The sequence below is a fragment of the Hemitrygon akajei genome, chromosome 5 (genome assembly GCF_048418815.1).
Source record: "Hemitrygon akajei chromosome 5, sHemAka1.3, whole genome shotgun sequence".
Classification (NCBI taxonomy): domain Eukaryota; kingdom Metazoa; phylum Chordata; class Chondrichthyes; order Myliobatiformes; family Dasyatidae; genus Hemitrygon; species Hemitrygon akajei.
The window spans coordinates 118,052,730-118,075,815 of NC_133128.1; the positions used below are offsets into that span (position 1 = coordinate 118,052,730).

The 23,086-nt window shown below is 41.0% G+C and overlaps 1 protein-coding gene across 9 annotated transcripts in view; it reads left to right on the forward strand.

Moving 5' to 3' along the window:
* The window catches only part of LOC140728100 (leucine-rich repeat-containing protein 37A-like), a 102,722-nt gene that overhangs the window by 11,142 nt on the left and 68,494 nt on the right, over positions 1–23,086 (forward strand). For 4 of the 9 annotated variants that reach the window (XM_073046289.1, XM_073046296.1, XM_073046294.1 and 1 more), the window contains exons 2-4: positions 3,605–3,773; positions 6,974–7,175; positions 7,689–7,774. In XM_073046289.1, the coding sequence (XP_072902390.1) occupies positions 7,692–7,774 (83 nt within the window). In that variant the 5' untranslated portion in view covers positions 3,605–3,773; positions 6,974–7,175; positions 7,689–7,691. Of the gene's footprint in view, positions 1–3,604; positions 3,774–6,973; positions 7,176–7,625; positions 7,775–15,472; positions 15,638–23,086 lie in introns of those variants that run through there. The other 5 variants (XM_073046293.1, XM_073046292.1, XM_073046297.1 and 2 more) reach the window with 4 other exon arrangements.

Genomic DNA, 23,086 nt, shown 5'->3' on the forward strand with positions numbered 1-23,086 from the left:
TCTGTGGACCCCAGATTGGAAACTCTTGCCCAAGACCATGTTTTGTACCTGAAAAGTTCTCCCTCAAGCACACAGACATCAAAATCTCATCACCCTGCAAATGAGTGAAGCTAGTTCAGTTCGAACTGATCTTCCACATAAGCCAAATGTCAGTTCACAGACAGTTCCTCCTACCTTCATCTGGATTATGATCTTAACACTGAATAGGCTATTTATCTCCTAGACCAGGGTTCGCCCGGGGAGTATGGACCCATTGGTGAATGGTAAGGGTCCGTGACACAAAAGATTTAGGGAGCCCCTGCCCTAGACAGTTATCACCTTCTTCCTAGGGAGTTCTCCCCTCCACAGTGTCCCCAGCACATCTGCTTCTACCTCTTGCAAGCAGTACTGTCTAGGCAGATCTGTTACTTCAGACTGTTAGTGTATCACTGAACACATTCCTTTCTTCCTTGACTCCATGGTTTCTCCCTGATCCAGCCCCTTCTCACTTGCATCAATGATACCTTAGATGCCTTCCAAACTTGACAGCTTCTCTTTGCTGATAGTCTGATCTGCTGGGTATTCCCTTCAGATTTACATTTCACAGCCTTTTCTCCCTCTTCTTGCTAATTGCCCTCATTTATCTGTCAGCTAGAGGGCTTTATCATCAGCTTCCTGACTCCAGTCTATATATGAAATTCCAGATTGTCCCATCCTCTCTGCCCCATTCTGTGCAACTTAAAACTAACTCGGTTGCCCTTTTCCCAGTGATGGTGTTAAGTTTTCTTTTTCACATATGTTCTGTAATCTGCCATTTTTCCATTTTTATTTCAGCCTTCCCACATTTACAATACTCTTAAATTTTCATCAATATCAAATCCACTTTCCCTAGTTTAATTATAAACCTTTTGCTCCTGTGGAATCGGATTACTTTCCTTTTCTATCCTCTGCCAACATCTGATCCTTGAGTCACTGGTAATGCTGATTTACCCTCTGGTACTTCCTCCTGTGATGTCATCCCGTCCCTTTATAATTGAACTTTCTTTTATCATGCCCTAGTCTTCCTCAACTCTTGTGGTGAGTAGCAAGTAGCCCAGTAGTGAATCATTCGTTGGTCGAGCATACTTGGGCATCTAATAAGGCTGTAAGACATTGGAGCAGAATTAGGCCATTCAGCCTATTGAGTCTGCTCCATCATTTGATCATGACTGATTTTTATTTTCAGCTCACACTCCTGCCTTCTCCTTTAACTTTCGATTCCCTAACTATCAACCTCCACTTCAAATGTACTCAATGATTTTTACATCCAAAGCTGCCTGTGGTAATGAATTTTGCAGACTTACTACCCTCTGGCTGAGGAAATTCCTCCTCATCTCTGTTCTCCAGGGGCATCCTTCTATTTCTGAGGCTTTCTGGTTCTAGGCTCTCCCTCTGTTTAAAACAACCTTTCCATGTCCACTCTATCTAGGCCCTTTCAATATCACTGGACAACAAATAATTTTGGAAGTGTTGCTTCCTTAGAAATGATTAATGGTTACAATAGACCGCTTGAAGCTGAACACAAATATAATTTCAGACTACTTGTATCACGTAGGAACTTGGAGAAACAAGAAATTAACTTTTATTTAATATAATGCATTTAATTGCATAAAGTTAATTTTGCTTAGTTGAACTATTGCTTACAATATTTCAACTAAGCGAAAAAAGATTTGATGGTTTTCATTTGTAATCAGTATCTAAGGCATCTTGCGTAAGTGTCCACAATAATAATCAGTCAGTATTGACGAATTCAAATTGCCCTGATACTGTTTCTCCATGACCACGATGTCCTGGTGAAACCTTTCACCATGCTCGTTACTGACAGTGCCAGGAGTTGCAGGAAAGTATTCTAAATGGGAATGCAGAAAAATGAATCTTTCATGTCATGTTGGACTTCATGGTTTTGTACGCTTGAAGCATGTTGTCAATCAAGTGCATGTAGTTTGCTCTGTAGTTGCCAAGAAAATATCCAACGACACCCTTGAATGCCTTCCATGTGATGTTCTCCAATCCCACTGGAAATTTTTTGAGTTGCCTGTCATTGATGATCTGTTTGATTTGTGGACCAGCCACTGTGGAACACCAACAGCCAACCAGAAAAGCCTCCTTTATTCCCACTCTTTGCTTTCTGTCAGTTAGCCAATCTTCAGTCTATATTTGTATCTTTCCTGTAATACCAAAGGTTCTAATCTTGTTTAGCAGCTTTATGTTTGGCACTTTGAAAAACAAACTTCTGAAAATCTAAGTAAACAAAATCCAATTTTGTTTATATAATGATGAGATTAGAGGTGTGGGTTGTAGAGGTGCCCCCCCATATAAAAGACACACCAAATCAGATTACTGACAAAGCCTGCTCTTCTCAAGAAAGATCTGTTTAGGTGCACCATGTCTCAATTAAAACAACTTTCAGAGGACCTTAGAAGAATTGTAGAGATGCATGAAGCTGGAAAAGGCTACAAAAGTATTTCTAAAGATCTGAGTGTTCATCAGTTCACAGTAAGAGAAATTGTCTACAAATGGAGGGAACTCCACATTGTTGCTACTCACCCTAGGAGTGGACATCCTGCAAAGATCATACCAAGAGCACAACGTGCACTGCTGAAGGAGGTGAATAAAGAACCCAAAGGTATCAGCCAAAGACCTGCAGAAATCTCTAGAACTTGTTGAAGTCTGTTCGTGTGTCCAGTATAAGAAAAGCTCTGAACAAGAATAGTCTTCATGAAAGTACACCTGGATGTTCCAACACACACAAAATGCTGGTGGAACGCAGCAGGCCAGGCAGCATCTATAGGAAGACGCACTGTTGACGTTTTGGGCCGAGACCCTTTGTCAGGACAATCATGGTTTGGGGCTGCTTTGCTGCCTCAGGGCCTTCACACCTTGCAGTGAATTCAAAATTGTATCAAGACATTTTACAGGAGAATGTCAGGGTAGCAATCCGTCACCTGATGCTTACTAGAAGTTGGATGATGCAGCAAGACAATGATCTGTAACACAAGAGTAAATCAAATTTATCAAGCAAGAATTTCCCTCAAGGAAATCAAGCTGATAAGCTTATTTTATCATGTGCCTCCAAGGACCCTGAAACCTCTTCCTTGATAATGGATTCTAACATCTTACAAACTGTGTCAAACACTTCGAACATTCAACTTTTCCTGTCAGCCTTGCGCAAATTGACTGATGATGTAAACTGAGGAACTAATTGTTCTGCCGTCGCTGTCAGAAATAAAAATAAATATTTGAATGCCACATTCTTGTAAAACAGATTTCCACACTTTTGTTCTTTGTGGGGTGGTCTTTGGCTCTTTCTCATTAACTTTTATATGAAATGCAGATATTTGAATATTGATATAAGTCAGTGTCCTCAGTACTTTTGGAACAAGCTTCTCCACAAGCAATAACGATGTCACAAATAGTAATAGTTTTGACAAGAAAACTACCAAAATGTGGAATGCCTCGGTTCAATATTTGAAACTTCAAGAATATATGATGATCATTTGCTGCACTTGAGTCTTTATAGATAATGATTCCTGTGTTTGATAGTGAGGGAAGTGTTGTATTCTTCAGTCCTCATCTTAATTTACAGCTGCAAAGATTTTCTGATACCGATGGATGTGAAGAAAATTCCCAAGAAATGCAATCACAGAGGAAGAGCATAAAATACCTTTGTGTAATGGAAGTTAAATTTAGAAATTATGGCATGTGTTCCAGAGGTGTTGGGGTTTCTAAGGAATTTGAAATTCAAGATGTGAAAGGTAAGAAACGATTAGCTTTGAATTGCAGAGGTTTGTTATAACATCACAGTAATGCAGATCAGTTTCTGTTATGAGTAAATGTTTTAAATTAGTTTCTGATGTTGGTTAAAGAATATTGGTCAGTACAGCTAGAGGGTGGTGGGGTGGAGATGCGTATCTACCAAAGGAGGTGTAAGACGCTCCTTTCCTCCGCTAGCCTGCAGGTCACCCTTGTTGTAGAACCTGCTTAGATTCTGCCCCCCCCACCCCCCAAGATCACAGTCATGTGAAGCCATGAGAGCAGGTGGTGGATGCTCATATGTGCAGCTGGTGCATAACACGAGTCCTGGTAATGTGACCACTGTCGCCAGGCAAACAATATTTGAGTAATATTGATGATGGCTAGAGGTCACCCGTCTTATAAAGACACTGTCCAAAAGGCGGCAATGGCAACCACTTCTGTGGAAAACTTTTCCTAGAACGATCATGGTCAAGACAATGATCACCCATGTCATACAACATGGCACAATGATGATAATAGCTGGAGAACTTTCTACTTTTCATTCTGCCATGAATCTTTAACATGCACCTAAAAAGGCAACAACTTCAGCAATGCAGTCCCACCTTACAATGTTCCCAAGGGCAAAGTTTTGCACCTGCTCAAGGGTGATACTAGCTGAGATAATCCAGCACCTTCGTTACAAACAGTTTGTTTTTCTAACAACTTGCTTGCCATTAAATGCAAATTAAAGTTTGCTGTTGCATTTGCTTTCCCACCCTGAATATGATATTTAAACCATAACGCACACAAAATGGTGGAAGAACTCAGCAGGTCAGGCAGCATCCATGAGGAAGAGTAAACAGTGAATGTTTAGGGCAGAAATGTTGACTGTTTATTCCTTTCCATGGATGCTGCCTGGCCTTCTGAGTTCCTCCAGCATTTTGTGGTATGTTGCTCTGGATTTCCAGCATTTGCAGAATCTCTTGTGTTTATTAAACCATAAACCAATTTGTGCAGTTTGATGCAAAGCAAACAATGGGTAACACAAAAATATCAGTCCTCATTCACAATACTAAAAGGAACTTGTATTTTATTAGAATCAGAACAAGGGGGAGGATTTGGAATAATCTATCATCTGTTCATCAAGGTTATTGCCTTCAGAGTAGATTAGAAATTGGTAGATTTTGATCAGTTATATGGGTAGAGACAGTCTCTCCAAGCTCTCAGGTTAAATCAATTGGACTGTATCAAATATAATATGAAGCTCCTCTGTCCACTTACTTGATGCCCATATTTACTGGACAGATATGTTGCTTTGATTCTTCCAAATTTGAGGTGTAGCTGCCAAGACTACAGATGGATGGCAGGCTAAAACAGTCATTTGGTTCTCTAGCTGGTTGGTCATGCTCAAGCCCAACAGTGGTAATTGATGATGTAAACATCATCAAGGTTCCTGCAAATGCTGGAAATACACAGCAACACACAAAAATGCTAGAGGAACTCAAAGATTAATTATCTGGCTGAGTTTGAATAGGTGTTCTTAAGCCTTATCACTATGAAAACATTTTTTTTAAAATCAATGTTTGCTTTTAATTGCTTTTTATGGAATATTTAAGAAAGGAGGGAGGGAGAAAACAGAGAACTATCGACCTGTCAGCCTGACATCGGTGGTGGGAAAGATGCTAGAGTCCATTATTAAGGATGAAATAGTGGCATATCTAGATAGCAGTGATAGGATTGGGCCGAGCCAGCATGGATTTACCAAGGGTAAATCATGCTTGACTAATCTGTTGGAGTTTTTTGAGGATGTAACCAGGAAGTTAGACGGGGGAGATCCAGTGGATGTAGTGTACCTCGATTTTCAGAAGGCATCTGATAAGGTCCCACATAGGAGATTGGTGGGTAAAATCAAAGCTCAGGGCATCGGGGGGAAGGCATTGACATGGATAGAAAACTGGTTGGCAGATAGAAAGCAAAGGGTAGCGGTGAATGGGTGTTTCTCGGAATGGCAGGTGGGTGACTAGTGGGATGCCACAGGGCTCGGTATTGGGACCACAGCTGTTTGCCATTTATGTTAACGATTTGGATGAAGGCATAGAAAATAACATCAACAAATTTGCTGATGATACTAAGCTGGGTGGCAGTGTGACATGTGATGAGGATGTTAGGAGAATTCAGGGTGACTTGGATAGGCTGGGTGAGTGGGCAGATACTTGGCAGATGGCGTTTAATGTGAATAAGTGTGAGGTTATCCACTTTGGGAGTAAGAACAGGAAGGCAGATTATTATCTGAACGGTGTAGAGTTGGGTAAGGGAGAAATACAAAGAGATCTCGGAGTCCTTGTTCATCAGTCACTGAAGGTGAATGAGCAAGTGCAGCAGGCAGTGAAGAAGGCTAATGGAATGTTGGCCTTTATTACAAAGGAAATTGAGTACAAGAGCAAGGAAATCCTCTTGCATTTGTACAGAGCCCTGGTGAGACCACACCTGGAGTATTGTGTAGTTTTGGTCTCCAGGGTTAAGGAAGGACATCCTGGCTGTAGAGGAAGTGCAGCGTAGATTCACGAGGTTAATTCCTGGGATGTCTGGACTGTCTTACGCAGAGAGGTTAGAGAGACTGGGCTTGTACATGCTGGAATTAAGGAGATTGAGAGGGGATCTGATTGAAACATATAAGATTATTAAGGGATCGGACAAGATAGAGGCAGGAAATATGTTCCAGATGCTGGGAGAGTCCAGTACCAGAGGGCATGGTTTGAGAATAAGGGGTAGGTCATTTAGGACAGAGTTAAGGAAAACTTTCTTCTCCCAGAGAGTTGTGGGAGTCTGGAATGCACTGCCTCGGAAGGTAGTGGAGGCCAATTCTCTGGATGCTTTCAAGAAGGAGCTAGATAGGTATCTTATGGATAGGGGAATCAAGGGATATGGGGACAAGGCAGGAACCGGGTATTGATAGCAATTGATCAGCCATGATCTCAAAATGGCGGTGCAGGCTCGAAGGGCCGAATGGTCTACTTCTGCACCTATTGTCTATTGTCTATAATAGTTGCTCTTAAATAAGTGGCAAATTTGAATATTCATTTATTGGCTATAGAAGTCTTTTGAAGCGTATTGAAACTGTTTATTCATTCTTTCTGATCTGCTTACAGGAATATACTATCAAATGTAATTCTGATCTACTGAGCAGTCAATGAAGATCTCTTTTTATTTTAAATTTCAGATCCACTGAATTATGCGCTAACAATTGGAAGGATGCAAAAGTGTGCAATACAGAAAGCTTTTATGCAGAAGGTGGTCCTTGTTGTCCTGGGTAAAGCCATATACTATCCCAGACTTGGCAAGCAAAGCAGCATTTACATTAACTGTAGTGACATGGGTGGAAAGCAGATCATTTACCCAGGACTTGACTAGAAGAATTAATTGTGAGTATAGGATAAGTTCTATGTCTACTCTAAAATTTAAAAAAAAACAGTTAATTTCTCTGACTTTCCAGTCTTATTTTGGTGCTTTTTTAAAAAAAAATTTAAACGGTAAGACCACATTGGGTTGCCTCAGATGCCAACTGCAGACAAAGTATAGTGATGTGATTGTTTAAAGAGCACAACTAATTACAGGGCTTGTATCAAATGATGCAGAAAGTGAACCCAATGGGGTTCTCCCACACACCTCAGTCCTGTGGTGCCTGCTGTTTACAAGGGCTATACATGAATGTAGATGAGAACGACAAGAGGTGATAAGCTTACATTTCCTGCACTCACTCTTTAAACTCGAGGTGTCAAATCCCTGTTTTTAAATGATGGTAAAATGATACAGTCCTTCTGCTAATGGGGCTTCTGAATAAATAATGACATTTAAACTTTTAATCCCTACAGTGTGATTTATTATTTATGAGGAACCAGGTGGTGAGTATTCATTAGATTTTCTCCTCCTGGTAGAAAATGGGAAGGTCTCTATGCAGTGGAGCTCAGAACAGGATGAAATGGCCCACCTTACAGAGGAGGAGCTTCAAACACAACTACAGGTACTGTCACGGGTGATGTCAGTATGTTCCATCTTTAGTCAGAATACGAAAATTGTTTTTTCTCTAAGTGTGTATAATTTAATTATAAAATGCTTCATCTTAAAATGCTTTATGGTTATTAACCCTCTAATATGAGGCCTCCACCGGTCAGAGTTGACCATGGTTGTTGCATCCTAGCTGACTAGATATGCAAGCCGAGGCAGTATGATATGAAGAGCAAGCTGTTGCTCATATAGCAAGCTCCCCCTCTCCACACATCTGATGAACCCAAAGGAGTGGCAGAGACTGATGCAGTTTGATCCAGCAGTATCGCTTGAGTTCCCAGTCAACACTGAACTAGATGTAGGACTACCTTAGGGACTTGAGCTCGGGATTTTTCCTCTGGGTTACTACCAAAGCCTTCCCTGTGAGTATAGCCCCAAGGCAGTGGAGACTTGAGATCAGAGTATTCCTTCACCTAGATGAGCTGCCAGCCATGGCTAATTAACCCCATCTGTCTGAAGCAACTTATCTTAAGACGCCGGTAACCTGCCTTTGCCCCTTCTTTCAGTAAAAGCAGTTATTTTGGGCTTAGCAACTGAGCCACGTGAAGGCCAAGAGCTGGACTTGGTTGTCAGAGGCTATTTGAGATGCATGCCATTGGGAGCATTTAATAGGTAATGGGAGCTTATCCTCATTACCACACATCCGCCCCCACCCCTATCACCCCCAGTTGTGACAACTTTAAGGCCCTGATGAAACCACACCTGGAGTTTTGTGTGCAGTTTCAGTCTCCTTGTCTTTTCTTTTTACAATATTTTTATTCAGAAGAAAAAACAAGATTTACAGAGTGCAACACATAGATACATCTCAACATAAATTGTGTACATTCATATATTGTAATAAAATTGATCAAAATGTTATAGCATATCACGTAAAGGTATACTACTCCGTAATCAAAAATTTAAAGATAGGTCATACATCATAAAAGAAATTTTTTATATAAAAAAAGTCAACCCCCTACCAACTACCAAAGAAAAAAGCTGATGGATGATAATGGATAATTAGGAAAAAATATATATTCGCTTAAGAAGAGAAGATAAAAATATACATAAAAGTCTGTGCACTGTTAAACTTTATAAATTGGAAAAGTAATTTAGGAAAGGTTCCCAGATATCATAAAAAGATTGTTTTGAATTTAAGACTGAGCAGCGTATCTTTTCTAAATTTAAATAAGACATAATATCACGTAGCCATTGAAGATGTGTAGGAGGGGTAGACTCCTTCCATATAAGCAAGATTGCTCTCCTTGCTAAAAGAGAGGTAAAAACGAAAACCTGTAGGTTAGGAGTATTTAAAGTTATATCTTCATTTGCAATAATACCAAACAAGGCAGTAAGGGGATTTGGGTCAAATTGGACCCTAAAAAGTTGTGAGAAGGTATGGAATACTTCCCGCCAAAACTTTTCAATTTTAGGGCAAAACCAAAACATATGAATTAAAGAGGCATCAGCAGAGTTGCATTTATTACAAAGTGGAGAAACATTTCGATAAAAACTGGACAGCTTCTGTTTAGAAATGTAAGCTCTATGAACCACTTCAAATTGTAGAAGAGAGTGACGAGCACAGAAAGATGATTTATTAACACGTTTAAGAATTTTATTCCATCTTTCATCAGAAATCTGACAATTTAGGTCATCCTCCCAAGCTTTTTTTATTTTATCTAAAAAGTTTTGTCCAGAATCAGGACGTATAGGAAAAGTAGTTAATTGGAAACATAACAAATCTCTAATTTGAAGGTATCTGTAAAAATGGATCTCAGGATCTCTTGCTTCATTTGACCAATTGTCAACTAAGTTTGCACTCCCAAAAACACATTTTTACAGATACCTTTAAATTAGAGATTTCTTACGTTTCCTTGTCTAAAAAAAAAGATATCCTTGTTTCAGATTAAATGCAGTGTGGACTCAACAGATTGCTTTCTGGAATGAGTGAACTGTCATGAGATACTGAGGAGGCTGAACCTCTGTTTGTTAAATAGCTCAACGGGGTAGAAATGAGAAGGTTTTTAAGGAATCTAGAACTGTGTAGAATAAGAATAAGAGATAAGAATAAGAGATTGTCTTATTAATTATTAATAATTACACTGTCTCAGAATAAGAGATAAGCCATTTAAGCCTAAAAAGTGGGGAATATTTCTTTACAAAAAGGTGGTGAATATTTGGTATTCTCTACCCTGGAGGCACAAACTGTACTTCAAATGAATTTCAGTAAGTTTTATGTTTATTAAAAGACTATGGAATGAATAAAAATGTGTAGATAGAAGGGAAAATACTGTTTCAGCTAGTTCAACTATGATCATTTTGAATAGCAGAGAAAACCTGAAGGATAGAATGGCCTTTCCTGCTTCTATATCTTTTATGAGAAAATTAATTGATGCTTAGAACCAATTACATTTCAACCCAGTACACTTCATAATTTCTAAAATGTTATTGCTTTGCAGAAAACTTGGAATAAAACAATTGGAAGTGTTTCTCTTCACAGATAAATGACATTTCATGGAGTCAATTTGAACACGAGGGTCAGGAAGAAATCCTTTCATATCTTAGTTTTAATACATTTTATAGAAGGAATTGGAACATGAGGAGCTGCTAAGCTGTTTGAACAAGTCCATTCCAGTGCCTCTACAGAATTTATCTTGCTTGTATTTTGTGTTAACAAAAATATGATCCAAAATACTGAGTTGATTTTAAGAACAAGAAACAGTATTTCACTCTACTTGATCTGACAACTTGTCTTTGGAACTGTGGTATTGAGTGTATTTGTTTAAAAGAGGAAAATACATTGCAATTAATGGCTCACAACTGATTAAGGGAAAATGATCTGTGCTGCACCGTGGCAATGTATTTACAGGCAACAACTATATAGAGGGAATGGAGAAGGTCAGATAGTGGAGAGCACACCTGTGGCTGTCCCCCTCAACAATGAGTACTCCACTTTGAGTACTGGAGAACTGTTGGGGGGGGGGGGAAGATGACCTACCTGGGGGAAGCAACAGTGGCTGAACCTCTGGCACTTCTGGTCTTATGGCTCAGAAGGGAAGGGTAGGGAACTGAAGAGGATGGCAGCAGTAATAGGGCACTCTATAATTAGGGAGACAGACAGACAATTCTGTGGACATGAGAAGGAAACCCAGATGGTAGTTTGCCTCCCAGGTGCCAGGGTCCGTGATGTTTGTGAACAGAACCACAATATCCTGAAAAGGGAGGTCGTGGTATATATTGGTACCAACGACATAGGTAGGAAAAGGAAGAGATCCTGAAAAATAGAATACAGGGAGCAAGGAAGGAAGCTGAAAAGCAGGACCTCGGGTAGTAACCAAGGGATTGTTGCCTGTGCCACAAAACAATGGGGATGAGAATAGAATGAGGTGGCAGATAAATGTGTGGCTTAAGATTTGGAGCAGGGGGCAGGGATTCAGATTTCTAGATAATTGGAATCTCTTCTGGGGCAGGTAGGACCTGTACAAAAGGGACGGATTGTACTTGAATTGAGGGGGACCAATATTCTTGCAGGCAGGTTTACTAGAGCAGTTGGGGGTGGTTTAAACTAATATGGCAGTGGGATGGGAACCATTATGATAGAGCTGAGGATGAGCCAGCGGGTTTACAAGTAGATGACCATTACAGTGGTTGGTAAGTTGATGGAGAAGATCCTGAGAGGCAGGATTTATGAACATTTGGAGAGGCAAAATATGATTAGGAATAGTCAGCATGGCTTTGTCAAAGGCTGGTCATGCCTTATGAGCCTGTCTGAATTTTTTGAGGATGTGACTAAACACATTGATGAAGGAAAAACAGTAGATGTAGTGTATATGGATTTCAGCAAGGCATTTGATAAGGTATCCCATGCAAGGCATATTGAGAAAGTAGGTAGGCATGGGATCCAAAGGGACATTGCTTTCTGGATCCAGAATTGGCTTGCCCACAGATGGTAAAGAGTGGTTGTAGGGTCATATTCTGCATGGAGGTTCGTGACCAGTGGTGTGCCTCAGGGATCTGTTGTGGGACCCCTTCTCTTTGTGATTTTTATAAATGACCTGGAGGAGGAAGTGGAGGGATAGGTTAGTAAATTTGCTGATAACAAAGGTTAGGGGCGTTGTGGATAGTGTGGAGGGCTCACAGAATTTACAGCGGGACATTGATAGGATGCAAAACTGAGCTGAGAAGTGGCAGGTGGATATCAACCCAGATAAGTGTGAGGTAGTTCATTTGTGTTCAATCTTTTTATTAACATCAACATATTGGAAATAACAAAATATTAATATACAATTATTGGGATTAGATTGTTAATAATTAACATATATGAATATATACTCAGTTAATACAAGGGAATTAAACCTCCCAAAATCGTACAAAATACAAATATAGTATACACAGAACAAAGAAAATTAGCAAAACAAATAAGAAAAAAGAAAAAAAAATATATACACCCCAAATAAAACTAATCTACCCAATACTAACCAATGACTAAAAAAAAGAAAAAGAGAAAAAAAAGAACATGGGCTGTTTGTAATATCTTAAAAAAAAGAGAAAAAGAACCATAAGTGTCATCAACTCGGATCCTCTGTACATATATAAAACAAGAAAAAAAGAAATAGGTTTGGAAAAGGTCAAATTACATCATATGGAAGTGTTGAATAAATGTCCTCCAAGTCTTTTCAAATTTAATAAGATCATATATGACGCACCTAATTTTTTCTAAGTTTAAACACAACATAGTTTGAGAGAACCAATGAAATGTGGTGGGAGGATTGATCTCTTTCCAATTCAACAAAATAGATCTTTTAGCCATTAATTTAAGAAATAAAATCATCCAACAAGCTGAAGAGGTTCAATGATTTGGTTCTAACATCGGTAGACCAAAAATTGCAGTAATAGGATAAGGTTGTAAATCAATACCCATTACCATTGGAATAATATCAAAGATATCTTTCCAGTATTTTTTCAAAGACGGACATGACCAAAACATATGAGTTAAAGAGGCTATCTCCAAGTGACATCTATCACATACAGGATTTATATGGGATAAATAACAAGCTAATTTATCCTTGGACATAGGGGCCCTGTGCACTACTTTAAACTGTATCAACGAATGTTTGGAACATGGAGAGGATGAGTTAACTAATTGAAGAATTTTTTCCCATTTTTCAATAGGTAGAGTAAGCTTAAGTTCCCCTTCCCAGCCATTCTTAATTTTATTAGATACATCTGAACGTATTTTCATAATTATATTGTAAACAGTTGCTATTACACCTTTCTGAAAAGGATTTAAATCTAAGGTTCATTTTGGTAGGTCAAATATAATGACAGAATATGATATTAATAGTAAAGCTCTTAGTAGAGGGATCTTGGGGTCTGAGTCCACAGGACACTCAAAGATACTGTGCAGATTGACAGTGGTTAAGAAAGCATATGGTGCATTGGCCTTAATCAGTCATGGGATTGTGTTTAGGAGCCGAGAGGTAATGTTACAGTTATATAGGACCCTGGTCAGACCCCTCTTGGAGTACTGTGCTCAGTTCTGGTCGCCTCACTACAGGAAGGATGTGGAAACCATAGAAAGGGTGCAGAGGAGATTTACAAGGATGTTGCCTGAATTGGGGAGCATGCTTTATGAGAATAGCTTGAGTGAACTCGGCCTTTTCTCCTTGGATTGACGGAAGATGAGGGGTGTCGTGATAAGATGATAAGAGGCATTGATCATGTAGATAGTCAGAGGCCTTTTCCCAGGGCTGTAATGGTTATCATGAGAGGGCACAGTTTTAAGGTGCTTGGAAGTAGGTACAGAGGAGATGTCAGGGGTAAGTTATTTATGCAGAAAGTGATGAGTGGGTGGAATGTGCTGCCGGCGACGGTGGTGGAGGCGGATACGATAGGGTCTTTTAAGAGACTCCTGGATAGGTATGTGGAGCTTAGAAAAATAAAGGGCAATGGGTAACCTTAGATAATTACCAAGGTAAGGACATGTTCGGCACAGCATTGTGGGCTGAAGGGCCTGTATTGTGCTGTAGATTTTCTCTGTTTCTATGATGGATGTAACATGAGTGTAAGGAAGGACAAGCCAATGATTGGGTACAAATGCAGACAGCAGAGAGTTAAATTGTAGCATGGAGACAAACTTCAAAAGAGTGAAGAAAACAGGACTAAAGGTAAATGCAAATAGCATTCAGAATGAGATGGGCAAACTTGTTGGGCAATTGGAGATTGGTTGGTATGACGTTGTGGACATCTGAGTTGTGGCTGAAAGAAGGCCATAATTGGGAACTTATACTTCGTATCAAAAGGACGGGCAGGAAAGCACAGGTGATGGTGTGGCTCTCTTGGTAAGAAATGGAATTACATCTTTAGAAAGAGGTGACATAGGGTCAGAGAATGCTGATTCTTTGAGGGCGGAGTTAAGAAACTGTTAACAAGGATAAAGAAACCATTATGGGAATCATATATAGGCCTCCAAATAGCAGCCAAGATGTGGGGTTGTGATCGCAAAGGAAGCTGGAAAAAACATGTAGTAAGGGTAATGACACAATTGTAGTGGGGGAGCAAACATGAGGAAATCTGCAGATGCTGGAAATTCAAACAACACACACAAATGCTGGTGGACCACAGCAGGCCAGGCAGCATCAATAGGGAGAAGCACTGTCGACGTTTCGAGTCCTGACGAAGGGTCCCGGCCCAAAATGTCGACAGCACTTCTCTCTATAGATCCTGCCTGGCCTGTTGTGTTCCACCAGAATTTTGTGTGTGTTCATTGTAATGGGGGACTCCAGTATACAAGGGGATTGGGAAAATCAGGTTGGTGTCAGATCGCGAGAGAGGGCATTTGTTGAGCTCCTATGAGATGGCTTTTTAGGGAAGCTTGTGCTTGAGCTTACTTCGGGAAGGCTAACTTGGATTGGGTGTTGTGTAATAACCTAGATCTTACTGAGGAGCTCATCATCATAGATTGTCACACCAGACAGCCAGCCACTCTAGTGTTGTGTGGTTGATGTTGAGCAGGTCAGTGTCAGCTAAATCAGGTCAGAGTGGGCAGTCGCGCAGAACGTGTTCAATGTTCTGCACCCTTTCGCCTCACTCACAGGATTCACTGGTCTTTAGACCCCACTTCACCATATTGTCACCCGTCCTACAAGCTCCCGCTCTCAGTCTTTTGAGAGTGCACCACTTCTGTCTGTCAAGCAGTGCCCCGTCTGGCAACATTTCTGTGGGGTCTTACACTGTATTCTTGGGTGGGGTTCTGGCTTCTGTTTGTTGCCAAAAGTTAATCCTTTATGTTTGGGGGGATGTTCCGTGTGGTAGTTCCTCCACTGTAGCAAAGCTTTTCCTTGATTTTAGGCGGTTGGAAACTGGCACATAATGATGTATTAGGTGCTATGGATTCGAGTTCTGTTTACCTTTCTCAATTTTTGTTGTAGAGTGTCTTCGGATGCCTGGGGGAGCAATGCCTGCAAATCTGTAAAGGATGTTAGTGGGTGCGGGGCGCAATGTGCCCATGATTATTCGGCAGTCTTCGTTAAGCAACGAGTCTATTTACTTTGCATGGGTTTATTTGCCCCACACAGGTGCACAGTATTCTGCAGGTACATAGCAGAATGCAAGGGCCATGATCTAAGTGTGTGAGCATTAGCTCCCCATTTCATGCCTGCTAATTTTTTTTCAGGAGAGAATTGCGAGAGCCAGCTTTCCCTCGGAGTTTTTGGATGTGGGTGGCAAATGAGAGCATCCTGTCCAGTGTCACACCCAGATAAACTGGAGTCAGATGCTATTCGAACTCCTTCCCACACCAGAAGATATTGAGTTTCCAAGCAGCTTCTCAATTCCTCAGGTAGAATGCACACACTTGAGTTTTGCTTAGAGGACTGCTGTAAGTCGTACTTCAACATCTTGGAAGGAGTTAGCTTGTGTTGCTATTCATAGGTCGTCTGCATAAATAAACCTGCGTGTTAGGAAATGTTGGTTGGTCGTTTGTGTAAACATTAAACAGTAGAGGTGCCAGGGCTGATCCTTGTGCTAGTCCGTTCATTTGTGGTCGCCACCTACTCTTAATTCCATTCATTTCTACATAAAATCTGCTATTTTCTAGGAGGCTTCTTATTACTTTTACTGTGGTTTCGTTCTTTAACATTTTAGATAATTTCAGAAGAAGGCCTCTGTGATTCAGTGTCGAATGTACTGTTAAGTCAACGAATACTACCCCTGTAATTTGTCGCATTTCAAAGACATCCTCAATGTACTGGGTTAAGTTCAGGACTTGACCGCAGCAAGAGCAGCCTGACCTGAACTCGGCTTGCTCTGGTGTTAGAGGATCTTCGACTAAGAGGGAGATTCTTTTCAGTATGAGTCTCTCGTAGTTTATGGAGGGTGCAGACCAAGGAAATCGGTCTATAATTATTAGGAATATTGGGGTCTTCATTCGGTTTTAGGAGAGCAACAATTTTGGCTCTTCTCCACTTTTTAGGCGTTTTTAATGATCTTGGGCAACAGTTAAAAAGGGACAGAAGCCAGTGGAGTGCTTTAGGTCCAACATGTTGAAGGAATTCATTAAGAATCCCATCCATACCATCAGCTTTGTTGGATTTTTGCTGTGATACTTCATCCTTTAATTCTTCTGGGGTGAGAGGTGGGAAGTTGTTATTCCCATTTGAGAGAGCTGACTGCATGTCCTGATGTTGCTTTTTCTTTTGCCTTCGTTCCTTGTTATTCAGTCGAACATTTAGCATTAGTTGGTGGGCAACCTGACTGGGTGTTACGGCAGCAATTCTCTGTGGTGGTCTGTTGTCTGACTTGAGTTTCTGAACAGTTGCCCATGCCTTCTTACTGTTCTTGGTCACGTCTGTGTTTTCTTTTGGTTCCTGTCAACGCTGATGTCTGTCTTGGCTCAGTAGGGACAGAATTGACACTCCCATTTCAATTGTTTCTTGACCAAAGGGGTCTTGGTCGTATAAGTTGACATACTTATCATAAACTTTTCAGGTCAATCCCTGAATATATTTGGTTCTGCAGCCTCTAGGTATATTGTGCTGCACTATGTTCCAGGTCAGTCAGACAAATTCATCATAATGATCAGGTTCTAGTGTTATGGTATAGATAAGTTGATCAAGGCATTTTGCAAAAGATGTACAATTTACTTTACTGAGGTTCAATCTTGGTAGGTACTTTGATGGTACAGGTTTCGGAACTGGGAGGGATTCTCCCTGGACTGGACGGTGTTGGGATTTGGGTATACATTGGAGGACTGTTCGTGTGAAGAGCTTGGAGCTTGCCGAGGTAACAAAGGCAAGGTATGGGTTGTATCCTCTTCTCCATCTGGCACTTGTGATGGTAGGGGTATCCTTTGACTCGTATAGTAGATCAAGGCTGTTGTTTAGAGCCCATGATACTACAACTTCTCCATTTGCATCGTCATCATAATACCCTGGTTGGTGCTATGGCTATTAAAGTCACCAATAATGAGGTACATTTTGTCCTGAAGATCTCGGTTAGGTGGTGACATCTTAAGTATACTGGGTTAAGTTCAGGTCTTGACCGCAGCAAGAGCGGCCTGGCTTGAACACAGCTTGGTCTCGTGTTAGAAGATCTTCAACTAAGGGGGAGATTATTTTCAATATGAGTTTCTCATAGACTTCATAGAGGGTGCAGAGCAAGGAAATTTGTCTATAATAATAGGAATGTTGTGGTCTTTATTGTGTTTTAGGATAGCAACAGCACTTTTTAGGTGATTTTAATGATCTTAGGGAACAGTTAAAAAGGAAGTGTTTTAGGTCCAAGATGTTTAAGGAATTCATTAAGAATCCCATCAATGCCAGCAGCTTTGTTGGATTTTAGCTGTGATACTTCATCCTTTAATTCTTCTAGGGTGAGAGTTGGGAAGTTGTTCTTCCCGTTTGAGAGAGCTGACTCCATCTAAATAGACAATGGGTGCAGGAGTAGACCATTCAGCCCTTCGAGCCAGCACCGCCATTCAATGTGATCATGGCCGATCATCCACAATCAACACCCCGTTCCTGCCTTCTCCCCATATCCCTTGACTCTGCTATCTTTAAGAGCTCTATCTAACTCTTTCTTGAAAGCATCCAGAGAATTGGCCTCCACTGCCTTTTGAGGTAGAGCATTCCACTAATCTACAACTCTCTGGGTGAAAAGGTTTTTCCTCAACTCCGTTCTAAATGGCCTACCCCTTATTCTTAAACTGTGGCCTTTGGTTCTGGACTCCCCCAACATCGGGAGCATGTTTCCTGCATCTAGTGTGTCCAATCCTTTAATAATCTTATATGTTTCAATCAGATCCCCTCTCATCCTTCTAAATTGCAGTGTATACAAGCCCAGTCGCTCCAATCTTTCAACATATGACAGTCCCGGCATCCCAGGAATCAACCTCGTGAACCTACGCTGCACTCCCTCAATAGCAAGAATGTCCTTCCTCAAATTTGGAGACCAAAACTGAACACAATACTCCAGGTGTGGTCTCACCAGGGCCCTGTACAACTGCAGAAGGACCTCTTTGCTCCTGTACTCAACTCCCCTAGTTATGAAGGCCAACATGCCATTAGCTTTCATCAGTGCCTGCTGTACCTGCATGCTTATTTCAGTGACTGATGAACAAGGACACCTAGATCTCTTTGTACTTCCCCTATTCCTAACTTGACAACATTCAGATAGTAATCTGCCTTCCTGTTCTTTCCACCAAAGTGGATAACCTCATGTTTATCCACATTAAACTGCATCCAGCCTGTCCAAGTCACCCTGCATTCTCATAGCATCCTCCTCACATTTCACAATGCCACCCAGCTCTGTGTCATCTACAAATTTGCTAATGTTACTTTTAATCTCTTCATCTAAATCATTAATGTATGTTATAAATAGCTGTGGTCTCAGCACCGAGCCTTGCGGTACCCCACTAGTCACTGCTTGCCATTCTGAAAGGGACCCGTTGGACCCTACTCTTTGTTTCCTGTTTGCCAACCAATTTTTTATCCATGTCAGTACCCTACCCCTAATACCATGTGCTCTAATTTTGCCCACTAATCTCCTATGTGGGACCTTATCAAAGATTTTCTGAAAGGCCGGGTACACTACATCCACTGGCTCTCCCTTGTCCATTTTCATACTTACATCCTCAAAAAATTCCAGAAGATTAGTCAAGCATGATTTCCCCTTCGTAAATCCATGTTGACTCAGATGGATCCTGTTACTGCTATACAAATGTGCCGCTATTTCATCTTTTATAATTGACTCCATCATCTTCCCCTCCACTGATGTCAGGCTAACTGGTCTATAATTCCCTGCTTTCTCTCTCCCTCCTTTCTTAAAAAGTGGGATAACATTAGCTACCCTCCACTCCACAGGAACTGATCCTGAATCTATAGAACATTGTAAAATGATTACCAATGCGTCCACAATTTCTAGAGCCACCTCTTTAAGTACCCTGGGATGCAGACCATCAGGTCCTGGGGATTTATCAGCCTTCAGTGCCATCAGTCTACCCAACACCATTTTCTGCCTAATGTGAAATTCCTTCAGTTCCTCCATTACCCTAGTTCCTCTGGCTACTATTACATTTGGGAGATTGTGTCTTCCCTAGTGAAGACAGATCCAAAGTACCTGTTCAACTCGTCTACCATTTCCATGTTCCCCATAATAAATTCACCTGTTTCTGTCTTCAAGATCCCAATTTTGGTCTTAATTAATTTTTTTCCTCTTCACCTACCCAAAGAAGCATTTACTATCATCCTTAATATTCTTGGCTAGCTTACCTTTGTACCTCATCTTTTCTCCCCATATTGCCTTTTCAGTTATCTTCTGTTGCTCTTTAAAAGTTTCCCAATCCTCTGGCTTCCCACTAATCTTTGCTATGTTATACTTCTTCTCTTTTATTTTTACACTGTCCTTGACTTCCCTTGTCAGCCAAGGTTGCCCCTTACTCCCCTTAGAATCTTTCTTCCTCTTTGGACTGAACTGATCCTGCACCTTCCGTATTATTCTCAGAAATACCTGCCATTGTTGTTCCACTGTCATCCCTGCTAGGGTATCTTTCCAGTCAACGTTGGCCAGCTCCTCCCTCATGGCTGCATAGTCCCCTTTGTTCAACTGTGATACTGCCACTTTTGATTTTCCCTTCTCCTTCTCAAATTGTAGATTAAAACTTAATCATATTGTGATCACTACCTCCTAATGTCTGCTTTACCTCAAGTTCCTTTATCAAATCCAGTTCATTACACAATACTAAATCCAGCATTGTCTTCTCCCTGGTAGGTTCCAGTACAAGTTGCTCTAATAATCCATCTTGGAGGCACTCCACAAACTACCCTTCTTGGGGTCCAGTACCAACCTGATTTTCCCAGTCTACCTGCATGTTGGAAATCCCCCATAACAACCGTAGCATTGCCTTTGCGACATGCCAATTTTAACTCCTGATTCAACTTGCACTCGATATCCAGGCTACTGTTTGGGGGCCTGTTAGGGTCTTTTTGCCCTTACAATTTCTCAGTTCTATGCATACTGACTCTACATCTCCTTATTCTATGTCACCCCTCGCAAGGGACTGAATTTCATTTCTCACTAGAGCCACCCCACCCCCTCTGCCCACTTGTCTGTCCTTTCGATAGGATGTATACCCTTCAATATTCATTTCCCAGGCTTGGTCCTCTTGCAGCCATGTCTCTGTTATTCCTACAGCATCATACTTGCCAATTTCCAACGGAGTCTCTAGCTCATCCACTTTATTTCTTATACTTCGTGCATTCATATATTATACTTCTGATCAACATCTGCTGATGTTCCTTTTGCTATCGTTGTTTGTTATTTGGTCGACCATTTAGGATTAGTTGGTGAGCAACTTGATTGAGTGTTACGGCCGCAATTCTCTGTGGTGGTCTATTGTCTGAGCTGAGTTTCTGAACAGTTGTCCATGCCTTCTTACTGTTCTTGGTCATGTCAGTGTTTTCTATAGGTTCCTGCCAGCGCTGTTGTCTCTTTTTCCAGATTAGTCAGACAAATTCATCATAATGATCAGGTTCTGGTGTTACGGTATCGATAAGTTGATCAAGGGATTCTGCGAAAGATGTCCAATTCGCTTTTCTCAGGTTAAATCTTGGTAGGTACTTTGATGGTACAGGTCTCAGAACTGGAAGGGACTCTACCTGGACTGGACGGTGTTGGGATTTGGGTATATGCTGGAAGACTATTCGTGTGAAGAGGTTGGAGCTTGCCGAGGTAAAAAAGGCAAGGTATAGGTTGTATCCTTTTCTCCATCTGGCACTTTTGAAGGTAGGGGTGTCCTTTGACTTGTATAGTAGCTCAGGGTTGTTGTTTAGAGCCCATGACACAACTTCTTCTCCATTTGCATCGTCATCTTCATATCCCCAATTGGTGCTTTGGCTATTAAAATCATGAATAATGAGGTACATTTTGTCCTGGAGATCTAGGTTAGGTGGCGACATGAATGGTTCGTTAAGGGTTTTGTAGACTGAGATGATATTTATGTGTTTTGTTTCAACTTTCAGAAGTTCCATTGAGCTAGCTTGGATGTTTGCTGGGCTCATTACTATAGATTTATCTTTAACAAAGATTGCACTTCCATAAGTTTGGCTCGGGGGTGTCAATAGCCAAATGTATTCCTGGCACATACGGTTGGTTGGTCAGCATATGAGTTTCTTATATGCACAAAATGTCTGGTTTTAAGTTTGCCAGGGTTTCTGCTTTACCGTGGCTGAAGCCTTCGATGTTGTGGCTACAATTTTCATGATGTCCACTGGACTGAGGGTTTAATATAAAGGAACCCTTGGGAGGCAGTGATCATAATATGATTGAATTCATACATCATTTTGAGAGGGAGAAGCATAAGTCACATCTATCAGTATCACAATGGAATAAAGGGAATTGCAGAGGCTCGAGAGAAGAGCTTACCGAGGTGGATTGGAGGAGGATACTGGTGGGGATGACGGCAAAACAGAGATAGCTGAAATTTCTGGGAATAGTTGACAAGGCACAGGATAGGTCTGTCCCACAGAAGTTGTTCTCAAATAGCGGGTATGCAACCATGGCTGACAAGGAAAGTTAAGGACTAGATAAAAGCCGAGGAAAGGGAAAATAAGGTAGCAAAAGTGAGTGAGATGTTGGATGATTGGGAATATTTTAAATTCCAACAGAAGGCATCTAATAAAAGGTATAAGAAAGAAAAAGATGAAATAACAGGGCAATCTAGCCAATAGTATAGAGCAGGATACTAAAGTATTTTTTCAGTTATATCAAGAGTAAAAGGGAGGTGAGAGTTGATATTGGACCACTGGAAAATGACGTTGGTGAGGTAGTAATGGGGGAAACCAAGAAATGCAGATAAATCTGATGAGTACTTTGCAGCTGTCTTCAGTGTGGAAGATAATGGCAAAGTGCCAGTGGCCTGTGACTGTCACGGAGCAGGGGTGAGTGACATTGTATTATAAAGGAAAAAGTGCTAGGCAGACTCAAAGGACTTAAGATGGATAAGTCACCTAGACCAGATGGACTACATCCCAGTGTCCTGAGAGAGGTTGCTGAAGAGAGAATGGTCATGATCTTTCAAAAATCATGATCTTTCAAAAATCATTTGAGTGTGGCATGGTTCTGGGGGTCTGGAAGATTGCAAATGTCACTCCACACTTTAAGAAGGGAGCAAGTCAAAAGAAAGGAAATTTTCGGCCAGTTAGTCTAACCACAGTGGTTGGAAAAGTGTTGGAGTCTATTAACAATAGACAAGGTTTCGAGATACCTGGAGACTAATGATAAAATAAGTCAAAGTCAGCATGGTTTCTGTGAAGGGAAATCTTGGCTCACAAATCTGTTAGAGTTCTTTGAGGAAGTAACAAGCAGTGTGGACAAAGGAGAGGCAGTGGATGTTATTTACTTGAATTTTCAGAAGACCTTTAAGGTGCCACATGTGAGACTGCTTGACAAGGTAAAATCCTGTGCATTAGAGGAAAGATGGATAGAGGAATGGCTGACAGGCAGCGAGTGGGAATACAAGGGGCCTTTTCTGTTTGGCTGCCAGTGACTAGTGGTGTTCCTTAGGGGTCAGTATTGGGACCGCTACTTTTCACATTGTTTGTCAGTGATTTAGATAATGGCATAAATGCCTTTGTGGCAACATTTGCAGATGATACAAAGATAGGTTGAGGGGTAGTTAGCGCAAAGGAAGCAATGTGATTGCAGCAGGACTTAGACAAATTGGAAGAATGGGAAAAAAAGTGGCAGATAGAATACAGTGTTGGGAAATACATGAGAATGCATTTTGGTAAAA